Source organism: Convolutriloba macropyga, chromosome 2 (genome assembly GCF_964194025.1).
Source record: "Convolutriloba macropyga chromosome 2, txConMacr16.3, whole genome shotgun sequence".
NCBI classification, from domain to species: domain Eukaryota; kingdom Metazoa; phylum Xenacoelomorpha; order Acoela; family Convolutidae; genus Convolutriloba; species Convolutriloba macropyga.
This window is the reverse complement of record NC_134469.1, coordinates 2088905-2105994: the sequence shown is the minus strand read 5'-3', so window position 1 is coordinate 2105994 and position 17090 is coordinate 2088905. Positions and strand designations below refer to the sequence as shown.

The window sequence follows — 17090 nt, the reverse complement described above, 5'->3', positions numbered from 1 at the left end:
GTATCCACAGATGAAGTCTTTTGCTTTGTGAGTTACCGAGTTTTGCAAGTATGTCATTTTCTGAACAGTTGAAAGAGCTGGATTGTCGTGAATGGTTGACTTGAAAAAGCTGTACCATTGATGCCACATCAAAGGATCGCCTGAGAAATGGTCAAGACTAATCTTTGGTAGACTGAACGCATTCATCATCACTTGATGGTTGGTCCATTCAGAACTGTGGGGTCGTTGTTGGAACTGTTGCTCAGAAAACTGTTGTGGCATGAAATTGAAGTGACGGTTGGTCTCTCCGTTGGGAGCGTTCATCATTTTGTTTGTCTCTGGGAATGAGTGATCCATTTGACTACCGAGAAGATGACGTGACTGCTGCTGATCCCGCGGATAGTGATTGTTTGCAAAAAGTTTGAGTGAAATTGTCAAGCATTGCTTGATGTTGAAATCCGGTTGCTGTACCGGAATTCCAGTACACAGTGTCTGATGGTTGATCGCTAGAAATATTGAGGGTAGCAAAGCTTGATTTGGAACATTCACATCAACAATCGGGCAACTTTGAACCTGTTTCGAATCTTCACTGAAGCTGCGATGCTCATGTATCGCACTGTTCTCTTTTGGTTTCTGTTGCTGAGCATTGTATTTTTCTGCACTTGTTCTTTCTTTTTGAAGATCACGATGACTGTTTTTGAACGGTACACCATCATGGTCATCAGAACTGAACAACTCATCCCAGCTCTCAGCTTTTTCACCTGCATTTTGCTTTGGCGTTTTACGTCTCATTCCGCTTGGTTGTTTACGTCTGCTTCCTGAAACAACCACCTTGCTGCGTATTTTGTTGGGCTCTTCCGAGGAGGTGTCGGAAGAGATGAACTTTTGATGGTTTGACCCATGAAGCAATCTGACTTTTTGTTTGGTTCTCAGCCATTTGCAATTTTTCCGTGCAGACTCTGCAGCAACAGTGTCGAACTCTTCTTGTGTCAACTGCTGTTCTATGAGTTCGTTACACATGCGATCAAGCTCCGCTTTTTGCTGTCGAAGTTCGTCAACGAGCTCTTGGAGGTCTGTTGCTGCTTCTGTTTGTTGCATTTGTTTGTCGAGTAGGTCTTGTGCTGCTTCCCACTCAATAACTTTGAACTTCAAGAGTTGCATGAGTTGAGCCTTGGAGGTTGACTTTGTTTTGGTTTTACTTGACATGGTTCTGGCTTTTCTCGTTGGTTAATGGTTACATTGTTTATGGTTGCACGATGTCATTCACAAAAAAAATTATTGCACTATGAGTGTTATGAGTCACTGCACTTTTAGTTAGCACTTAAAATGTTGTTTGAACGATTATTAATTGTTTTTTTGTATCTAAAAATAACTTGAATGCTATTTATACTGCTGTTGTGGACAGCTATTAATGGTTTGGTTGTCTTATGTTTTACAAAATCTTGCTTGAATGCTGTTTTTTTTATTAAATTATATTATGCACACCTTGCGCTGTGGGGAGGGTTTTGTTTGATCACGGTCGCAAAGAAACATTCTAACCTGGGAAGGATACTGTTTTAACTTTTAGAAAATTTTGTGCATAGAAACAAAAACTTTTACACTTGTGTGTCAGCAGGTGCAAAACTGTAAATCAGAATCAGCTAGAGTATCTGTTTGAATGTAAGAAGGGCTTAATCAAACCCTGAAGTTTTAAATTCTCTTTCGCTAGACTTAGGGTCAGAGAGTTTTAGCTGAACTAGAACGTGCTATAATCTAAGAAAGATCAGGCTTTGCTACCTATGTATATGTTCGACTATCCCCGTCTTCAACCTATGCGTTGGTTCAAAAGAGAACCCACAGCCTCACTCGCTCAAGCCCCAGTCAATCTTATTAGCAAATGTGGGACCTCTAGCCGCATGGACTAGAGAACTGCATTGAGCGGATTGCATCATAATGTTCGGAGTGCAATGAACGATGCAGGGGGAAGGTCATCGAAATGTAACTTACTTAGAAAACCTGACAGCCTATAAATTTGAAGTGCTAAAATATCAGATGGAAAAAATCTATAGCACGCTTAATTCAGCTAGGTGGTGGGATTTTTTAAAGTTTTAGTGAAAAACTACAAGTCAGAAATTTTAAGTTGTCTCTGTATTGTGAGTCGATGGTTCGGTTTTAAAACCGAGGATGCGCCAAAATTTGTTATATATTTTTTAGTCTGATCCGCTTTGCTTTCAGAGACAACGACTGGTTTTCAAGAGTTTATTTTGCTGTATGTTCTTCTATAAGCTTGTATGCTTGTTAAAAAATAGCTTACAAAGGAATGGTTTATACCCGCAAAGGAATGGTTTATACTATCAAAGTTAAGTGTGGCACGATGAAACTCATGTATGATAATGAATAAAAAGGTTTGGTATTGAAAGTCATGGAAAATCAAAGTTAAAGATATGACTTTTACAGCAATTATGAATATGAACTCAACAAATTTGAACTAAATAACAAGGGGAAGGATTGGGGGGCTAAACGATTACGGACCGTTTACAGATGAGAATTCGTTCATTTAAAAAAAACTGTTAACCAATTGAGACAACTTGAACATGATTCTACGTAAACTTAGAATTGAGTCTTCTTCTAATTTTTATTCATAAAGCCTTGATAAAAAATTATTGCGTGTTTTGTTGCACTCGAATAACCACTTTATAATTCTCAATTCTAGATGCTTTAATGGCGTCGAAAGACTTGAAACAAATTTGATTTCAAAAACAATCCTTGAGTTAGAATCTAAATCATTTTATATTATATTATATTATATTATATTTTATATATATATATATATATATATATATATATATATATATCAAATTATTGTTCCTAGGGGAGGAACTATATACTCAACTGGTTTTTTTTGTTCAGACAATTTTGGCTGATCGATATATTCATCGTAGAGAGTAGTGAGTGGTTCAATTACAAATATCCAGCGTAGAACATAGAAATAAACAGATTTTTTTGCTGTTCTTTTATCGAGGTTTAAAATTTTTAAAAATTGAGATTGACTTGCGTTATTTTTATTCACAATTTCCGGAAGTTTTATCAAAAATGCACTCATTTTTGTTAAATTTTGTTAAAATTAATAACATAATAGTGTTTTTGATTTGATTTTCAACGACAAAAAAGCATTGCTGACTCTTTCGATTTTTTGCTAAAATTTGGGTAAAAAATTCAAAATTCAACCTTTGCATAAAATATGCTTTTTTGGTCCATTATGATTAAACTTGCCGGAAGTACACACCCGAAAACAAGAAACACAATCTTTGTAAACTCCAAGATGGCTAGTTTTACTTCCACTTTCTTTGGGAGTGCTCTGTAATTAACGTTTGACTCTTTTCTGCTGATTTATCTCGATGATTATCAGAAACGCAGCAATGATTTTTTTACTATCATATTTTCTATATCTATAATATTCGAAAATTTTAAGTGTTCTTATAGGACGAAAAACAATAGCAAGGCTAGTTTTGGTCCAATATTGGACTGATACAAACACAAAAATAGTTCGGATTGTGATCAGTCGAACATTTTTTTAAGAAAAAATCGTCTTTTTATGTTAGTTATAGAACATAACAATTCAAATCAAAGCTCACTGGTGATAGGTCCAATTGGCGTCTTAAGCAGTTCCAAAATAATTCATCACATTTTTGTAAAAAAAATATTTTATAAAAAAATTTTTTTACTCGTAAGTTCTTTGTCGTTTGGACTTTTTTAAATAAACAAGGGCTGTTTGAATTTTGTCACTACTTTTTTTGCCTAATTTGGTCAAATTGTAGCTTAGTGTCAGCAAAAAAAAAGAATGCGTCTTCTTTGTACTGAACTAAATATAACCTTTATTGCAGTTTTACGCGTTAAATTATGATTTTCCGGCCTTGATACTTCCAGATTTCGCAAAATTTTTTTGACTTTTAGACATTTGCCCAATTTCAAACAACTTTTTCTCAATTTTTCACAGTGTGATATTATTGAAAGATTCACATAACACATTACTGGGATTCAAAATAGGCAGAATTGAACAAATCAAAATCTTTACAGGTTGCGGTTTTAACGGCTTCGACAGCATTTTATCGAAGGTTTCATTTGAATTTTTGTTCGTCCTCAATTGTCGTTTTCACTTTGTCCTATAGTCGTATTAAATTTCCTGAAGAATGACAAGTCTCACTGGCTTTCTACAGAGGATTGGATGATCAAATATTCTGATCTGAGTAGATAGCTTCTGGCTTTCACGATTTTGAAAAAAAAATGTTAAAAAACACTTTCAATCTTTGCGTTTTTGTTCTTCTATTGTGTGCTTTTTTACCTGGTCTGGTTAATTAAAGATCATATCTGACATTATTGGCGTCGTGAGAAGGTGCGATTGCACAAAATCTAAGCTTTTTGTTATGACAGTACTAGCTTCGACTCAGGTTTTTCGAAAAAAAATTAACTTCCGATTTTAGTCTATTTTAGACGATGTTTTTATAAGAGTAGGACATATTCTGGACAATTACAGTTCTCACGGACTTCCTTATGACGAAAAAATGAACATACTTAATTATTTCATTTTGCAGATGATGGCTTTTGATGACTTTAAAAGTAATTGTTTTCGAAAAACAAAAAAGTATTTCTTAATTTTAAACCTTTTTCAAATTTTTTGTCAATTATCTACAACACATTACTGGCATTCAACGAAGGCGCGATCGAACATAATTTTAAGGGCAGAAAACATCTTAAAACTTCGACAGCGTTTTCGCACAAGTTTCAATTGATTTTTCGTTGTAATTTTTTGTTCTTTTTGTAAACGCAAGAAAAATTAAATTAAAAAAGAATAAATCCTAAAATGCCCTCCTACATAGGCATCAATGATAATAAAACGTTTAGATAATTTCAGTTGACATCTAATGGTTTTCTCTACTTCTAAATAAAATGTTTTTAAAAAGTTAAGCGAATTTATTAGTTTTTCTGTTTTTTTTTTCTTTTTGTCTAATTATAACCAAGCTTTATTATGTACTGGTCCCATTTTTTTCCAGCAAAATGCAAGTTATTTTGCTCAGTTTCAGTTTTATCTGACGCTATTTTGACATTGTAACTAAATTTTTTTTAAAAAAATGGCCATAAATTTTCGGATGCAATTAATGCTGGTTGTTGTTTGATTTTGTTGTTCTTCTTGCCTCGCTTTCTTAATAGTGGCAGATCTCATCAATATATGGTGGAAATTTTTATTCTACTGAATCATTTGCGTTGGAGGCGATATTTTTGATCATACACAAATTTTTTGAAAAATAGTTGAATTTTTGAGAGTTTTCTATCTATTCTCATGTGGATGTGCGGGGTCAAAACTTTATGTGCGAATGCACATTACCAAGCCTCCTTGCTAATATTTATAATTAAATAAGAATAAAACTGATTTAACAACGGACGATTGCACGGCCCAGGTTTTGTTTTTTGGTTTTCTGGGTGCAGTAAATCATTTTGTTTCGAGCTAAAGTCCAGCTGTTCGCTAAAGTCGAGCTAAAGTCGTTTCATAGAACATTTATGTCGGTCATGGTTTTTTTTCATAGCTCAGGTTTGGACCTGGGAATTGTTTATTATTTTTTTACCACAGATACAACAACAGTGACAAACCAACTTACGACATTGCACTGGTCAAATTGAAGGAGCCAGTGGCAGATGAGGGCAAAATAGTGATTCTCTGCCAAAATCCTGTCCGGCACGGTGTGATCTTAGGAGCGTGTGGAATGGGTGCCACTAGCAGGTCACGTGATCAGCCTCGCTTCCCAGATGTTCTTATGGAAACATACTTCAAGCATAATTCGATGCCCGTTGAGGTCTTTGCACCACAAAATTGCGGTCCAGGTAGAAATTTTATAATAATTTCAAAACACAAATTTAATCAATTCGCAAAATTGCAAATATGTTTTAACTAGTACAAACTCAACTGAAAAGAAATCAGTTCGTCCGCCATTTTTTACAGCTTTTTGCCAATGAAATCTAATAATAATAATTTGTTCCTGCGTAATCGCAGCGGAACAGCATTAGGCGGAACAGGGCGGCCTGTTCTCAGCTGCCCTTTTTCCTAATAGGGCAGCGGAACAGGGCGGCCTGTTCTCAGCTGCCCTTTTTCCTAATATTCCCCACATTTCAGACAGTTCTTTTTATGAGCAGCATTGCTGTTTTTTGGTGACTATGGCCACTTTTTTTGCGTCTGAGACTTTCACGTGGTACCATCATTGCAGCCAACATTTGTCAGGCTATGGTCAACCTGAAGCTATGGTTTAGTAAGAGCTCATCCTTACACAGACAGCTTCACGGAGGCAGGGGATTGAACTCGCAATCATTGGCGTGTGAATCACTCTCCTTATCTCTTGGCTAATTGCCAAGAAATGACAATTTGGATTTGAAATCGAAATTACTGTATTGATTGCCATTTTGTTCACAGAAATAGTGTGTGTTGAAAAATTCAGCCCGCATGACAACAACATGTGTGAACAAGACGATGGGTCCCCCCTGTACACCTTCTACTGCCAGTCTCTTCTGCCACAGTGTCTCTATGGGGTGATGAGTTACTCTGTCCCCAGTCCAGACTCCCCTCCAGACCAACACTGCAATGGAAGGGACTACTTTGCCAGTATTCCCGCCGTCTACAACTGGATTGAGGCTACTATAGTACTGGATATTGAATCACTGCTGCCCTAAAGCCAGGGGGTTTGACTTCAGTCAAAAAGTTCAAATGGTTGCAACGTCTTGTTATACGTTGGACTCGTTTCTCTTTAGAGCTAAATATTTTATTCTCAGTTTTAACCTAATGAATAAAAATTCTGTGCATTCCAATCCATATAATTAAATTTTGTTTATTAATTGTTCTCGAACAGAATTTTAATCAACTCTCGTTGCGATGACAACAGTTGAATAACATACGGGTGAAATAACTCGTTAGAGCCCGATTAATATCTGAATTAATGCGAAAATCTGAAGCAGTAGCGAAACACTGCATTATAAATAGACAATCTTTTTATGGCACTTTTTTTCTTGCCGCTGTTGCCATAAGAAGAGTGGCGAGAAAAGACTGTCGGAAAAAATAGTCTAACCAATTCCTCTTTAGCGTAAGTTATACAACTGTTGTAATCAGAACGATTAAAATTACAGGTGATTACAAATATTATCCTAAGGTTTTGATCACGCTCGTGTTTCAACAACTCAGCTCCGCTTCGCAGTTCGATACACTATGGTAGCAAATAGCTAAAGGTTGATTTAAAAAAAACGTGAAAAAAAGCATGAAAAACGAAGTTTTGAATTTAAAGAACAGTGCCAAAACAGTAACAAATTTTATGAATGCCTATCCACGGAATCGTGCTAGTTCTTTAAAAAATAACAAGATTTTTCAGAAAAGCAATCATTTTTTGAAATGCAAAACAGTCAACTGAATGTAATATGTTTGTTAGATGGCCAATAAAGCTATATTTCTTAAGATTAATAGAAAATTTTTGAAAATTTGCGAAGAAAATGCAGTTTATCGACCTCGTTTTTACAAAACAATGCTCCTGCACGTCAGTTAACGATTGCCTGCAGTTTTTGCCAAGAAAAGGAGGTAGCTGAAATGGAACGCCAAAAATAATGAAGTAAAGTCTTTTCACTAAAGAATGGGAACTGATTTGATCCCAACGTAGCTTCTGTTATCATAGTGTAATTTATCGATGGCGAAAACAACCGTGTGCTATCATTCATGAAGTTATTTTTTCAAACTCGTGTTCTTACTTGACTGTTTGTTCCAACCCCACTTGTGGGGGGGGGGACTATATACTCAGATGGGTTTTTTTTTGTTCAGTCAATTTTGGCCGATCGATATATTCATCGCTGAGAAATGTGAGTGATATCATTAAAAAGCTGGTCCAACGTAGAATTCAAATGTAAAAAGATTTTTTTGATATTCGTTTTTTCGAGGAGTTATCGAGGATTGAAGTTTTGTGTGAACACGGGATATTTGTTCACTTTTAGTGTGATTTATCTTCAAATTAAGATATTTTCTATAAAAATCGTATTTCAAACTTAAATTTCTTGCCAAAAAAGAACCAAATTCGTGTTCCTAATAGACTAAAGGCGATAAAAAGACTAGTTCTGGTCTCATAGGGAGCTTCAATATCAAGAAATTTCCAAATCTATTTGAGAGCTCTTTTTTATAAAATTTTTCTACTTTTTTTGCAATTTTAAGTCACCTAAAGACAAGTCACTTTTCATATCGAGCTTCCGTTAATGACAAACTTCCTTTACAATCAAGTGAAGCCCAATGAACAAAAAAAAATCGTTTCCAAGGAATTGCTCATGCTTTTTTTTAATTTCGACTCTGAGTTTTCGTAACTTTAAATGAAATTTTGAATTTCTCTTTGAGGTTTTACTAATCTTTGGAGTCTTATGGCATGGAATCATTGACTACCAGTGCAATATGTTCCGCACTGAGATTTCAGTGAGCATATCTAGTGCTTTGAGTGGACAGCTAATGGCTGTTAAGACTTTAAAAAATAATTTTTCGAAATTTTTTCGAACATTAACCAATCATAAACTTATTATCGAGAACTGTAAGTCAGTCTCTGTGATGACAGCACACTCTTCCGTCCTACTGTATTAAAATTTGATCTATTTGGTGGTTATATCTTCTAACTTTTAGAAATACGACTTCAATGACTCAAGATTTCAAAAAGTTTTAAAATTTTATTTGGATATTTACGTTTTATTGGTTACCTTTAAAATCTTATCACATTATCCTAAAATTATCTGATCCTATTGGCTTCAAAAAGACGTTCAGAGCATCACAGATAAATTTTTCAGAGAAACGCTTATGGTTTCAAATGACTTCGAACTTTTCTTCTCGCACTTCTCTACTGAATTTTTGGTTTTTGCTTGATTTTGTTGTTGTTTTCATAGTCATAAGAGTTGTTGTGATGTCTTATTGATCACCTATGCATAACAAACATCCCATACTCCTATTGAAGCATATTTGAGTGTATTTTTTGACTTCCGTTTATAAAATTTTATTGAATTTAATGGCTGTTAAGAGTTAAAAAAAAATTTTCGAAAATTTTTTCTGAACAGTAACCAATCCTAAAATTTTCGTGAATGGTTAGTCAGTCTCAGTATTGACAGAACCCACTTGATGTCTGTAGAAACTAAGATAAATTTCGTCGGCAGTTTTATCTTCTAACTATTGATTATATGACTTCAATAACACAAGAGTTCAAAAATAAAATTTGGAAATTTTCGGATTATTGGTTACTTTTGAACTCTTATACAAATATTATACAAATTATCCAAATATTATTCTAATCCCATTGGCGCGGAAAAGATATTCAGTGGACTACAGATAAAGTTCTCAGAGAAAAGCTAATGGTTTAAATGGCTTCGAAATTTTCTTCTCGCACTTTTCTATTGAATTTTAGTTTTTGCATGTTTTTGATGTTTTTTTCCTAATCTTAAGACTTTTGGTGATCACTTATTGATTATCTATGCATGACAAACATGTTTTTCCTGCCATCGTGTTATTTCTGAGCGTAGTTATTGACCTCGGATAAAAGCTTTTGAGTTTAATGGCTAGATCTTTTTTATTTCTAGTGCAGCCAAAAATAATCTGGTTAGCGGTTTTATCTTCTATCTCTTTGATTTAAAACTTCAATGCCATTAGTTTTCATATTTTTTTTCATTTTCGGTTTTTTTTTCTTATTTTGGATCTTTTTGAAATCTTATCACATATCGTAATGCTGATAGTTCTCATTGGTTTGGGGAAGACGTTCAACGAATCAGATATTAAGTTTTCTGAGAAAAACCTATGATTTAAATTTCTTCGACTTTTTCTTCTGGCACTTTTCTACTGAATTTTTGGTTGTTGCCTGTCGTTGTTGTTGTTTTCATCTTCAATAACTTGTTGTAAGCTCTTATTGACCAAATATGAATGGCCAACAAACTTGTTGTCCCATGGCGGCATAATTTAGCGTATTTAGTGGATTCGTTGAAAGCTAATGAAATTAATGGCGTTGATACTACGATTGTTCTCAAAAATTTCGTGGCTTCAATGTATTTGTTCCTATTTGATTTTTGGAACTATATTGATAAAAAAGAGGAATCCCATTGCGGTTTAAAAATTATTTGGAGATAGAAAGGTCTTTGGTGGAAAGTTCGCTTTTTAATGCCTTCGACACTTTTCGCCCTCAATTTTTTTCGTGAAATTGCTGTTTTTGCCTGTTTTTGTTCAATAGGTAGCCGTAAATTGCTGACAAGTCTCTTAGGCTTGTAACTTAAGATTGAATTAAATTTGATACCCGAATCAGTTAGTCAGTTAATAGCCTTTAGTCTGAAAGTTTATGATATACGTCTTCAAACATTTTTCAAACTTTTCAGTTTTTGTAGTTCTTTTCGTCAAATCGTAACCTTTTTTCATCAATGAGAGGTCACATCCAGTTTCTTTTATTCCAAACAATAACATATCTACTGATTTTATTTGTCATCGACGCTTTGTTTATTGGACACTATGCGTTTTTATAAACGTTTTTTTGAGTGGTGATTTTTTTGCGCCTCTTTTCTCTTCTTTCAGAACAATCGCGTAGTAACACATGCCAATGCTTTACAGTTGTGGCCCAAATAAACTTATTTAATCTCTCAGTATAATTCCTGCAGCTGAATTAGTAGAAATAATAATTGAATTACAAATACATAAATTTCAGATAATAGCTAATGATTTTAATGGTAGCAATAGTTTGTGTTTACGCAAATCGTTTCTATTTTTTTAGAATTTTCTTTAGTTCGTTTCTACGGCATAAACTACTCAAGAGCAAGGCCTTTTGGTTCTGTAGTAACCTTTTTGTTATTTATCAAAGATTTTTTAGTTAAAAGCTAATGATTTTTAAGACTTTTGAATTTTCTTGGTTTAAAAAATGTTGATTAATTTTTGAATTTCCTCTCATTGATCGTTCTCTTGGTTGACTAGCAACATAGTCTCATTAAGAAAATTTTCCGTTTGCTTTATAGTTAGGAGAAATTAAAATTGAGTAGTTAAGGTTTTATCTGACTGCATTTTGCCGTTGTTACCATGTGCTTTTAAATTTAGATATTCAGTTTTTGCCGTGAAGTTTTTGTTTTTGCTATTTTTTTGGTTGTTTTTTTGTCTCATAGTCTCTTTAAAGTCAGATCGCAATGGCGCTGTCATAAGGCATGGCATTATGTAATTCAATTAGTAGACAGGTTGTGTAACGATTGTTTTATACTCAAACATCTAATTTTGTTATTTCTTCAATTGGTTGACAATGAAGTCAAAAATGTAGATGAGCTCGGGTCGGAACATCATGTGCGAAAGCACATTAACGAGGCACCTTGTTTGATTTTGAGTTAGTACGTTATCGCACATCCTTTTGCTCGCTTGTACTATCTAATTTAAGTTTCGGACAACAAAAACAGGATAAGGTCTGAATTCCTTAAGTGTCTGAGCGGTTCTCCTAGAATTTTGCTTAACTATAAGTGTACGGTTCAACAAAACTGCAGTAGAACATTTGAGGAATCAATTTTTATGGTATTAAACTTCATCTTCCTACACCCTTTTTAACCACGCCCGTTTTTGTCCTCGGCTTCTAAGGGTAGTCTCCCTTCTATTAAGCTTGCTAAAAGCAAAGACAAAGGCTCGCTTGTTGTTCTAGAGCAAATCGCCCAACTGTAGTTTTTTAAGTCTTAGCTCTGAACTCACCCTTTAACTAAAAGCAAAAAAAAATATTTGAAGACCAAAAAACTCTAACTCTCTCTAAAGAGTAAGATATGGATGACATCGGAACATCACATTGGTGACTCTCCCATAGATCTTTTTGTTTTATTTTAATTTTCTGTTTCAGGACGTTAATGTTAAATGAAAATTTGAAATCTATTTGAAAATTTTTTTCAGCATGATTTTTGGTTGCTGTTTCAGTAATATCAGCAATCGAAAAATTAGTTTTTGCTCCAAAAAATGACTCATTTTGTGAAAAGGGAGACAGTTTTATGAAATTCTTTGCCGTCGAACTATTGAAAAATTTGAATTAATTTTCGGAGCTCAAATATAATGTCTTTGAGCAATCAGATGTTGATTCATCTTAGTTTTGAAAATGACAAGATTGTTAACTTACACAATTGTTTAAAGGGAGTGACTCTCTACAAGTTACCAAAGTGTTGGAATATTAAAAATAAGCCAGGTTGAGATGCACAACCCAAGCCAGCCCCGATCAGACCGACTTGGGTCGCGCACGATGGATAAACCGCGACCGCTCCACTGAATCTGGCAGCGCCATCTACGGTTTGTAAGATCTGATTAGGACCCCATCCAGTGTCTGCGCGGTCTAACCAGGCACTAACTTTGGCCTGGAAAGTCTGACCTGAGCCACGCCCTAAGTCTGGAAAGTCTAATCATAGCATGGTCTGGGGTCTGGATAGTTGTGTGTTGTGGTCTGGATGATATGACCAGAGCTCTTTCCAGAGTCTGTACAGTCTAATCAGAAAACTTTCAAAGTCTGGAAAAATCTGCTCAGAACCAAGAGGTCCATCCGAAGAAACGGCCAGTCCTTCGAAAAAGAGGATATAGTCAACCCACGCGAGGACTGTTTTTTGAGGGCACTTCCCAATTTTCATTGAAGAACATCAAAAACCAAAATAAAGATAGGTTTTAATAAATGCTAATAAATTGAGCTGAGAAATGTTTTTTTTTTGTTTTGAGCTAACAATTTTTCAATGAAGAACCCAAAAACTAAACACAAAAAGACGTCTACTTTTCTGAAAATAAAACATTATACCAATGATTACTGCTACTTCAACTATTAAAAGTATCAGTCAGGTTGCCTCCCGATCGCTACCCAGGTCTGGCACCCCTTCCCCGTGTGCGAATCAAGTTGGTCTGGCATCCCCAGTGAGCGACTCAAGCCAATCTGGCGCACCCAATGTGAGACTCAAGTTTGACTGATCAGAACCGAATTTGATCAGCATGATCTGATCAAAGCTGACTTGGGTCGCGCACCATGTCTTGAAAAGACCTAACTCCGCTGGTTTGATAACGCAGAAACATTTCTTTTGGGACTGTGGTGGTTATAAAATTGGAAAATAACAGCATCTCATGAAAATTGAACCAGCAGTCTCGGCAAAAATTTCGCCAAATTTGCCAATTTCGCAAAATTGGCAAAAGCTGACATCTAGCTTCAGCGCATAATTCTGTGGAAAAGGCTCGATAGATCCTGTCAAAAAATTCTGCAAAAAACTTCAATAACTTTTGAGTAGAGTTAGTATTATTTCGGAAAAGAGTTGTTATCGAAAAGCTTGGGGCGTCCATCCATCAGCTCAATTTTTTCACCGATTGACTACAGATAGGAATATAAACTTTTCAACTCAGATATAAGGATTTATTTGAGTGGTTTGTTCATTCAATATTTTCTCTTGATGACGAAAAACATTTCGTAAAACATTAGACTTTAGCTGAAAACTTAGGTTAATTGATGATTGGTCTTATAAGACAGGTTCACGACTGTCACCAAACAAAAAGTAATACGTTTTTATTTTTAGGGTAGCACTCTCAATCTAGTCACTAGAATACACCATTTCAATATACGTCGACATAACATCTCTCGTCTTTATTGGTGCTTCGACGTGTGAGATCCGGCTAAAACGCAACCTTTCGTACCAAACAAAAATTAATCAAGTGCCTCTGGGAGTGATCAGACAGATCTTTCTGCCGCAAAACGCTCTGTGAAACAGTGGGAGACCTTTCTACAAGCAATTTGAAAAGACATTCTGAAGTCCACGCTGGGTAGGGTACCACTGAAAATTAATTTTTGCTAATATGCGCAATGAGCGGCAACCCTGACTTGTACGATTCGTCGCCCCGAAGACAAGTAGATCTCTCATCAAACGAAAAAAAAATGTCGGACAGAAGCAATCAAAAGTTTTGAGAAATGATGCTTGTTTCGACGGCAAGTCCCCCTATCATTATTATTTTTTTGAACTGGAGCAAAAGCTATAGATGGGCTCCTGAGTAGTCATTATTCGGAAAACCGGTCACCATTCCCCTACAAACAATTTTGTGAGAAAAAAAAACATCAACCTTTAAAAATTGTGGTATTTTCATTGAAAATTCAAAACAATTGATCTAGTTGACTTGTATATCCAACAAAACTTCTGATATAGTAAAAAAGAGGACATAATGCTAATTTGTTCGATTTAGAAAATTTTTTACCAATTTGACGCAACTGTTCTTTCAAGCATAAAATCTTCCAGCTTACTGGATCATTGCCCCGCAATCAAGAATTTGCAAACAAAATATACAGAGAAATTTTGACCAAAACCTTTGAAAGATTTTGATATTTTTTTCGACGTTGATTGAGTGTCATATTTTTTCTCTTCTTGTTCTCGTACTGTACTATCCGCGTGTTTTTCTTCCCTTAACTTCGCTATTTATCCTTTCCATATTCCAAAAACGTCCCCCTCCAAACACTTCGTTCAGCCTGCCATTTTCCTCCTGATGTAGAAAGTTGTAAAAATGAGTCGAAGTATGCTTTGTTTTTGTTGCAGTATGTTGATTATGCAAGTATGCTAGTTGGCTGCTTTGGTGTTGTTGCTTGCTAGGGTGTGACTTAAGTTTGTTTTAGTGTTACGGCTGGTCTGTTTCGTGACTTTAACCACACTTGTTTGCTAGATATTTGTTGTAGCTTGGTTGACGCACGGGTTACAGCTGCTCTTTTATCAACTTTTTTTCAACTTCACTGGATTACAGGCTTTCTGTTGTAGGCTATTTTTTCTGATTATGTTGTTGTGTAACTGTATGTGTAACTTTATAACTGTTAGTTTATTCGGTTCTATTGCTTTCTAGGATGTAACTTAGTTCGTTTCTGAGTCACAACTAGACTTTTTTCTTGACTTAGCCAATTTTTTTAGAAAATTTTGGTAGCTTACCAAACTTTTGTTATTTAATCAAATTTTGCTGTAGTTTGTTTGCTATTGAGAGCAAAGCGATTAATTGTTTGGGTTCTAGGTAATGCTGGTTGTGAATTAAGTTTTTTTTTCTGGAGTTAACTTTATCTGGCAGGTTGCTTTACCCTGTTTTCAGTCTTTTCCTGCATTGTTGTAATAAATTTGCTAAAAGTAAAATAATAGTAGACCCCAAATTGACTTGTGCTAGTTTGTCTTGCAGTAGCTATTCATCTGACTACTAGGGAATGACTTAAGATTGTTTTGGAGTTAAGTTGAGTCTTGATTCCCGTCCCGTTGTGTGTATTTTGCCTGGCTCTCCCTTGTTGACCACTTAGTTCCGTATTTAACATCACAAGCTCATTAGACCTTTTCAAATTTTTTTTTCAGATCTTGGTTCTTAAAGTTTTTCTGTGGCTTGATTATTTAGTCGATGTCACTTGAGTTCAGTATTACCCTCACTCTATTTATTTGTTTGGGGGTTACTCTAATTTGAGAAATCAACCATTTCAAGATCAAGGCCCAATTAGCTAAGAAATTGAGGAAGCTCTGTAGTGCAACATCTAATTTTAAGTCCCAGTTTCGCTGCATCGATAAGGACATCACTTAGGCCACAGGTACGAAAGGCGGAAGGGTTGAGGCTGAGGGTTGGATTTCTATGTTGAAGGATGCCTCCTGTCGTATTCTATTTACTTAGAGTAGCTTTTTGCGGTGCGGGTACACTTTAAATTACTTAACTCGTGATTCGCGAAGCGAAATCCCGACTTGAGTTTCTACTGCTTACTCGCGGAGCGGGATTTACGAAAAGAATCGTTAAACTGAATTTGAATTGCAAAGTTAGTAGAATGAAAAGAAATGAATTGAAGTGCTTGTAAGCAAAAGGTGAATGCGTGATCGGACATGTCTGATCACGAGGCGAGAAACCAAGAAGGAAATCATTAACAGATCACAAGACGCAAACTGAATAAATATGAACAGGATTATCAAGGGCAAATAACATGAACTACTTTACAACATCAAATAAGATATACTGCATCGAGTAAAATAGTAAATAATGATATCCTTAGGTATCACATACCCCTCACATCGACAAAGAAAATTGTTATAAGACAATTTTTGAATGTATAAATAATAACAATATATTTACTGGTTATCATAGCTAAAAAATAAATACTATTAAATTATGAAATGTTTCAATTGTCACAGTTTGAAGAAATTCAGTATCAATAGTCCCATTCATTTTCTTCCGAATTGTGTCCTTCTGCCTCTAATGCCGTCATTGACCGAGCTAGTGTTGGGGTGTCCATTTCGAGTAGCGAAAGGTTTCGCGAGGCGGGTGGTGAAACGTCTCCAATTTGCGGCGAGATATTGGTCTCTTCCGTCTGAATTTCCGCGATGTGTTGAACCGACTCTACAATAGATTCGGGTGGGGGTTAGAAATTCTCCACATCACCTGCTCGTCGAGGTCGTTTCGGTGGTGGCAAAATTGTGGAGTCTGGAGATGGGCTTTCAAATCAGTAATACGTGGGACTTCGCCAATTGCGATCCGACGATCTCTTTGGTTGGGTCACTGTGGCAGGCGTATTCGTGGAAGAGGTTGTTGGTTTCTCGCTATGCGAAGCTGTGCCGGCGTCTGGTTGTTGATTTCGGATAGCGAGAACGTTGGGAACTTTGGGGATTCGTCCTCGCATCGCGCGTGAGATTTTAGATTTTGATGAAGATACCCCGCTGCCCGGATCACGTTTTCGGTGCTTCATCTTCTTTTCCCCTTTTTTGTTTTCTTGTGAACTCTTTCACGTGGCTTTGGATGAGTTTTTCTACTAATTTTTTGCACGATCGTAGTCCCCTGCGGTCCGCATACGCTTTTAATGGAGTTTGCCGCTTCGGCTGTGTTCCAAATTTCGCAATGTCACTATTTTGTACCGTGACTATGGGTTTGCCGGGTTCCTTAATCGTTGAAGTCGTCGGGCTAACCTTCAGAATGTGTGAGCCCGACGCGAGTAATTCATAAAACCCCTCCAAATTCTTCTTTGATCTACTCTTCCCATGAATTTTCCGGGCTAGATTGAGCTCTACTGCACGTACGTTCTTTGAGGGGAATTGAGAGAATTCCTTGGTTCGGAAGAAGCGTGATTCGCCGTCCATGCCTCGTTCCT

General features: G+C 35.9%; 1 protein-coding gene across 1 annotated transcript in view; it reads left to right on the top strand.

Annotated features, from left to right (window-relative positions):
- The window catches only part of LOC142335560 (chymotrypsin-2-like), a 40537-nt gene extending 33700 nt beyond the window's left edge, over positions 1–6837 (top strand). The window contains exons 4-5 of the mRNA XM_075384098.1: positions 5585–5835; positions 6419–6837. Coding sequence (XP_075240213.1) covers positions 5585–5835; positions 6419–6675 — 508 coding nt within the window. The 3' untranslated portion in view covers positions 6676–6837. The remainder of the gene's footprint in view (positions 1–5584; positions 5836–6418) is intronic.
- The last annotated feature ends 10253 nt before the right edge of the window (positions 6838–17090 follow it).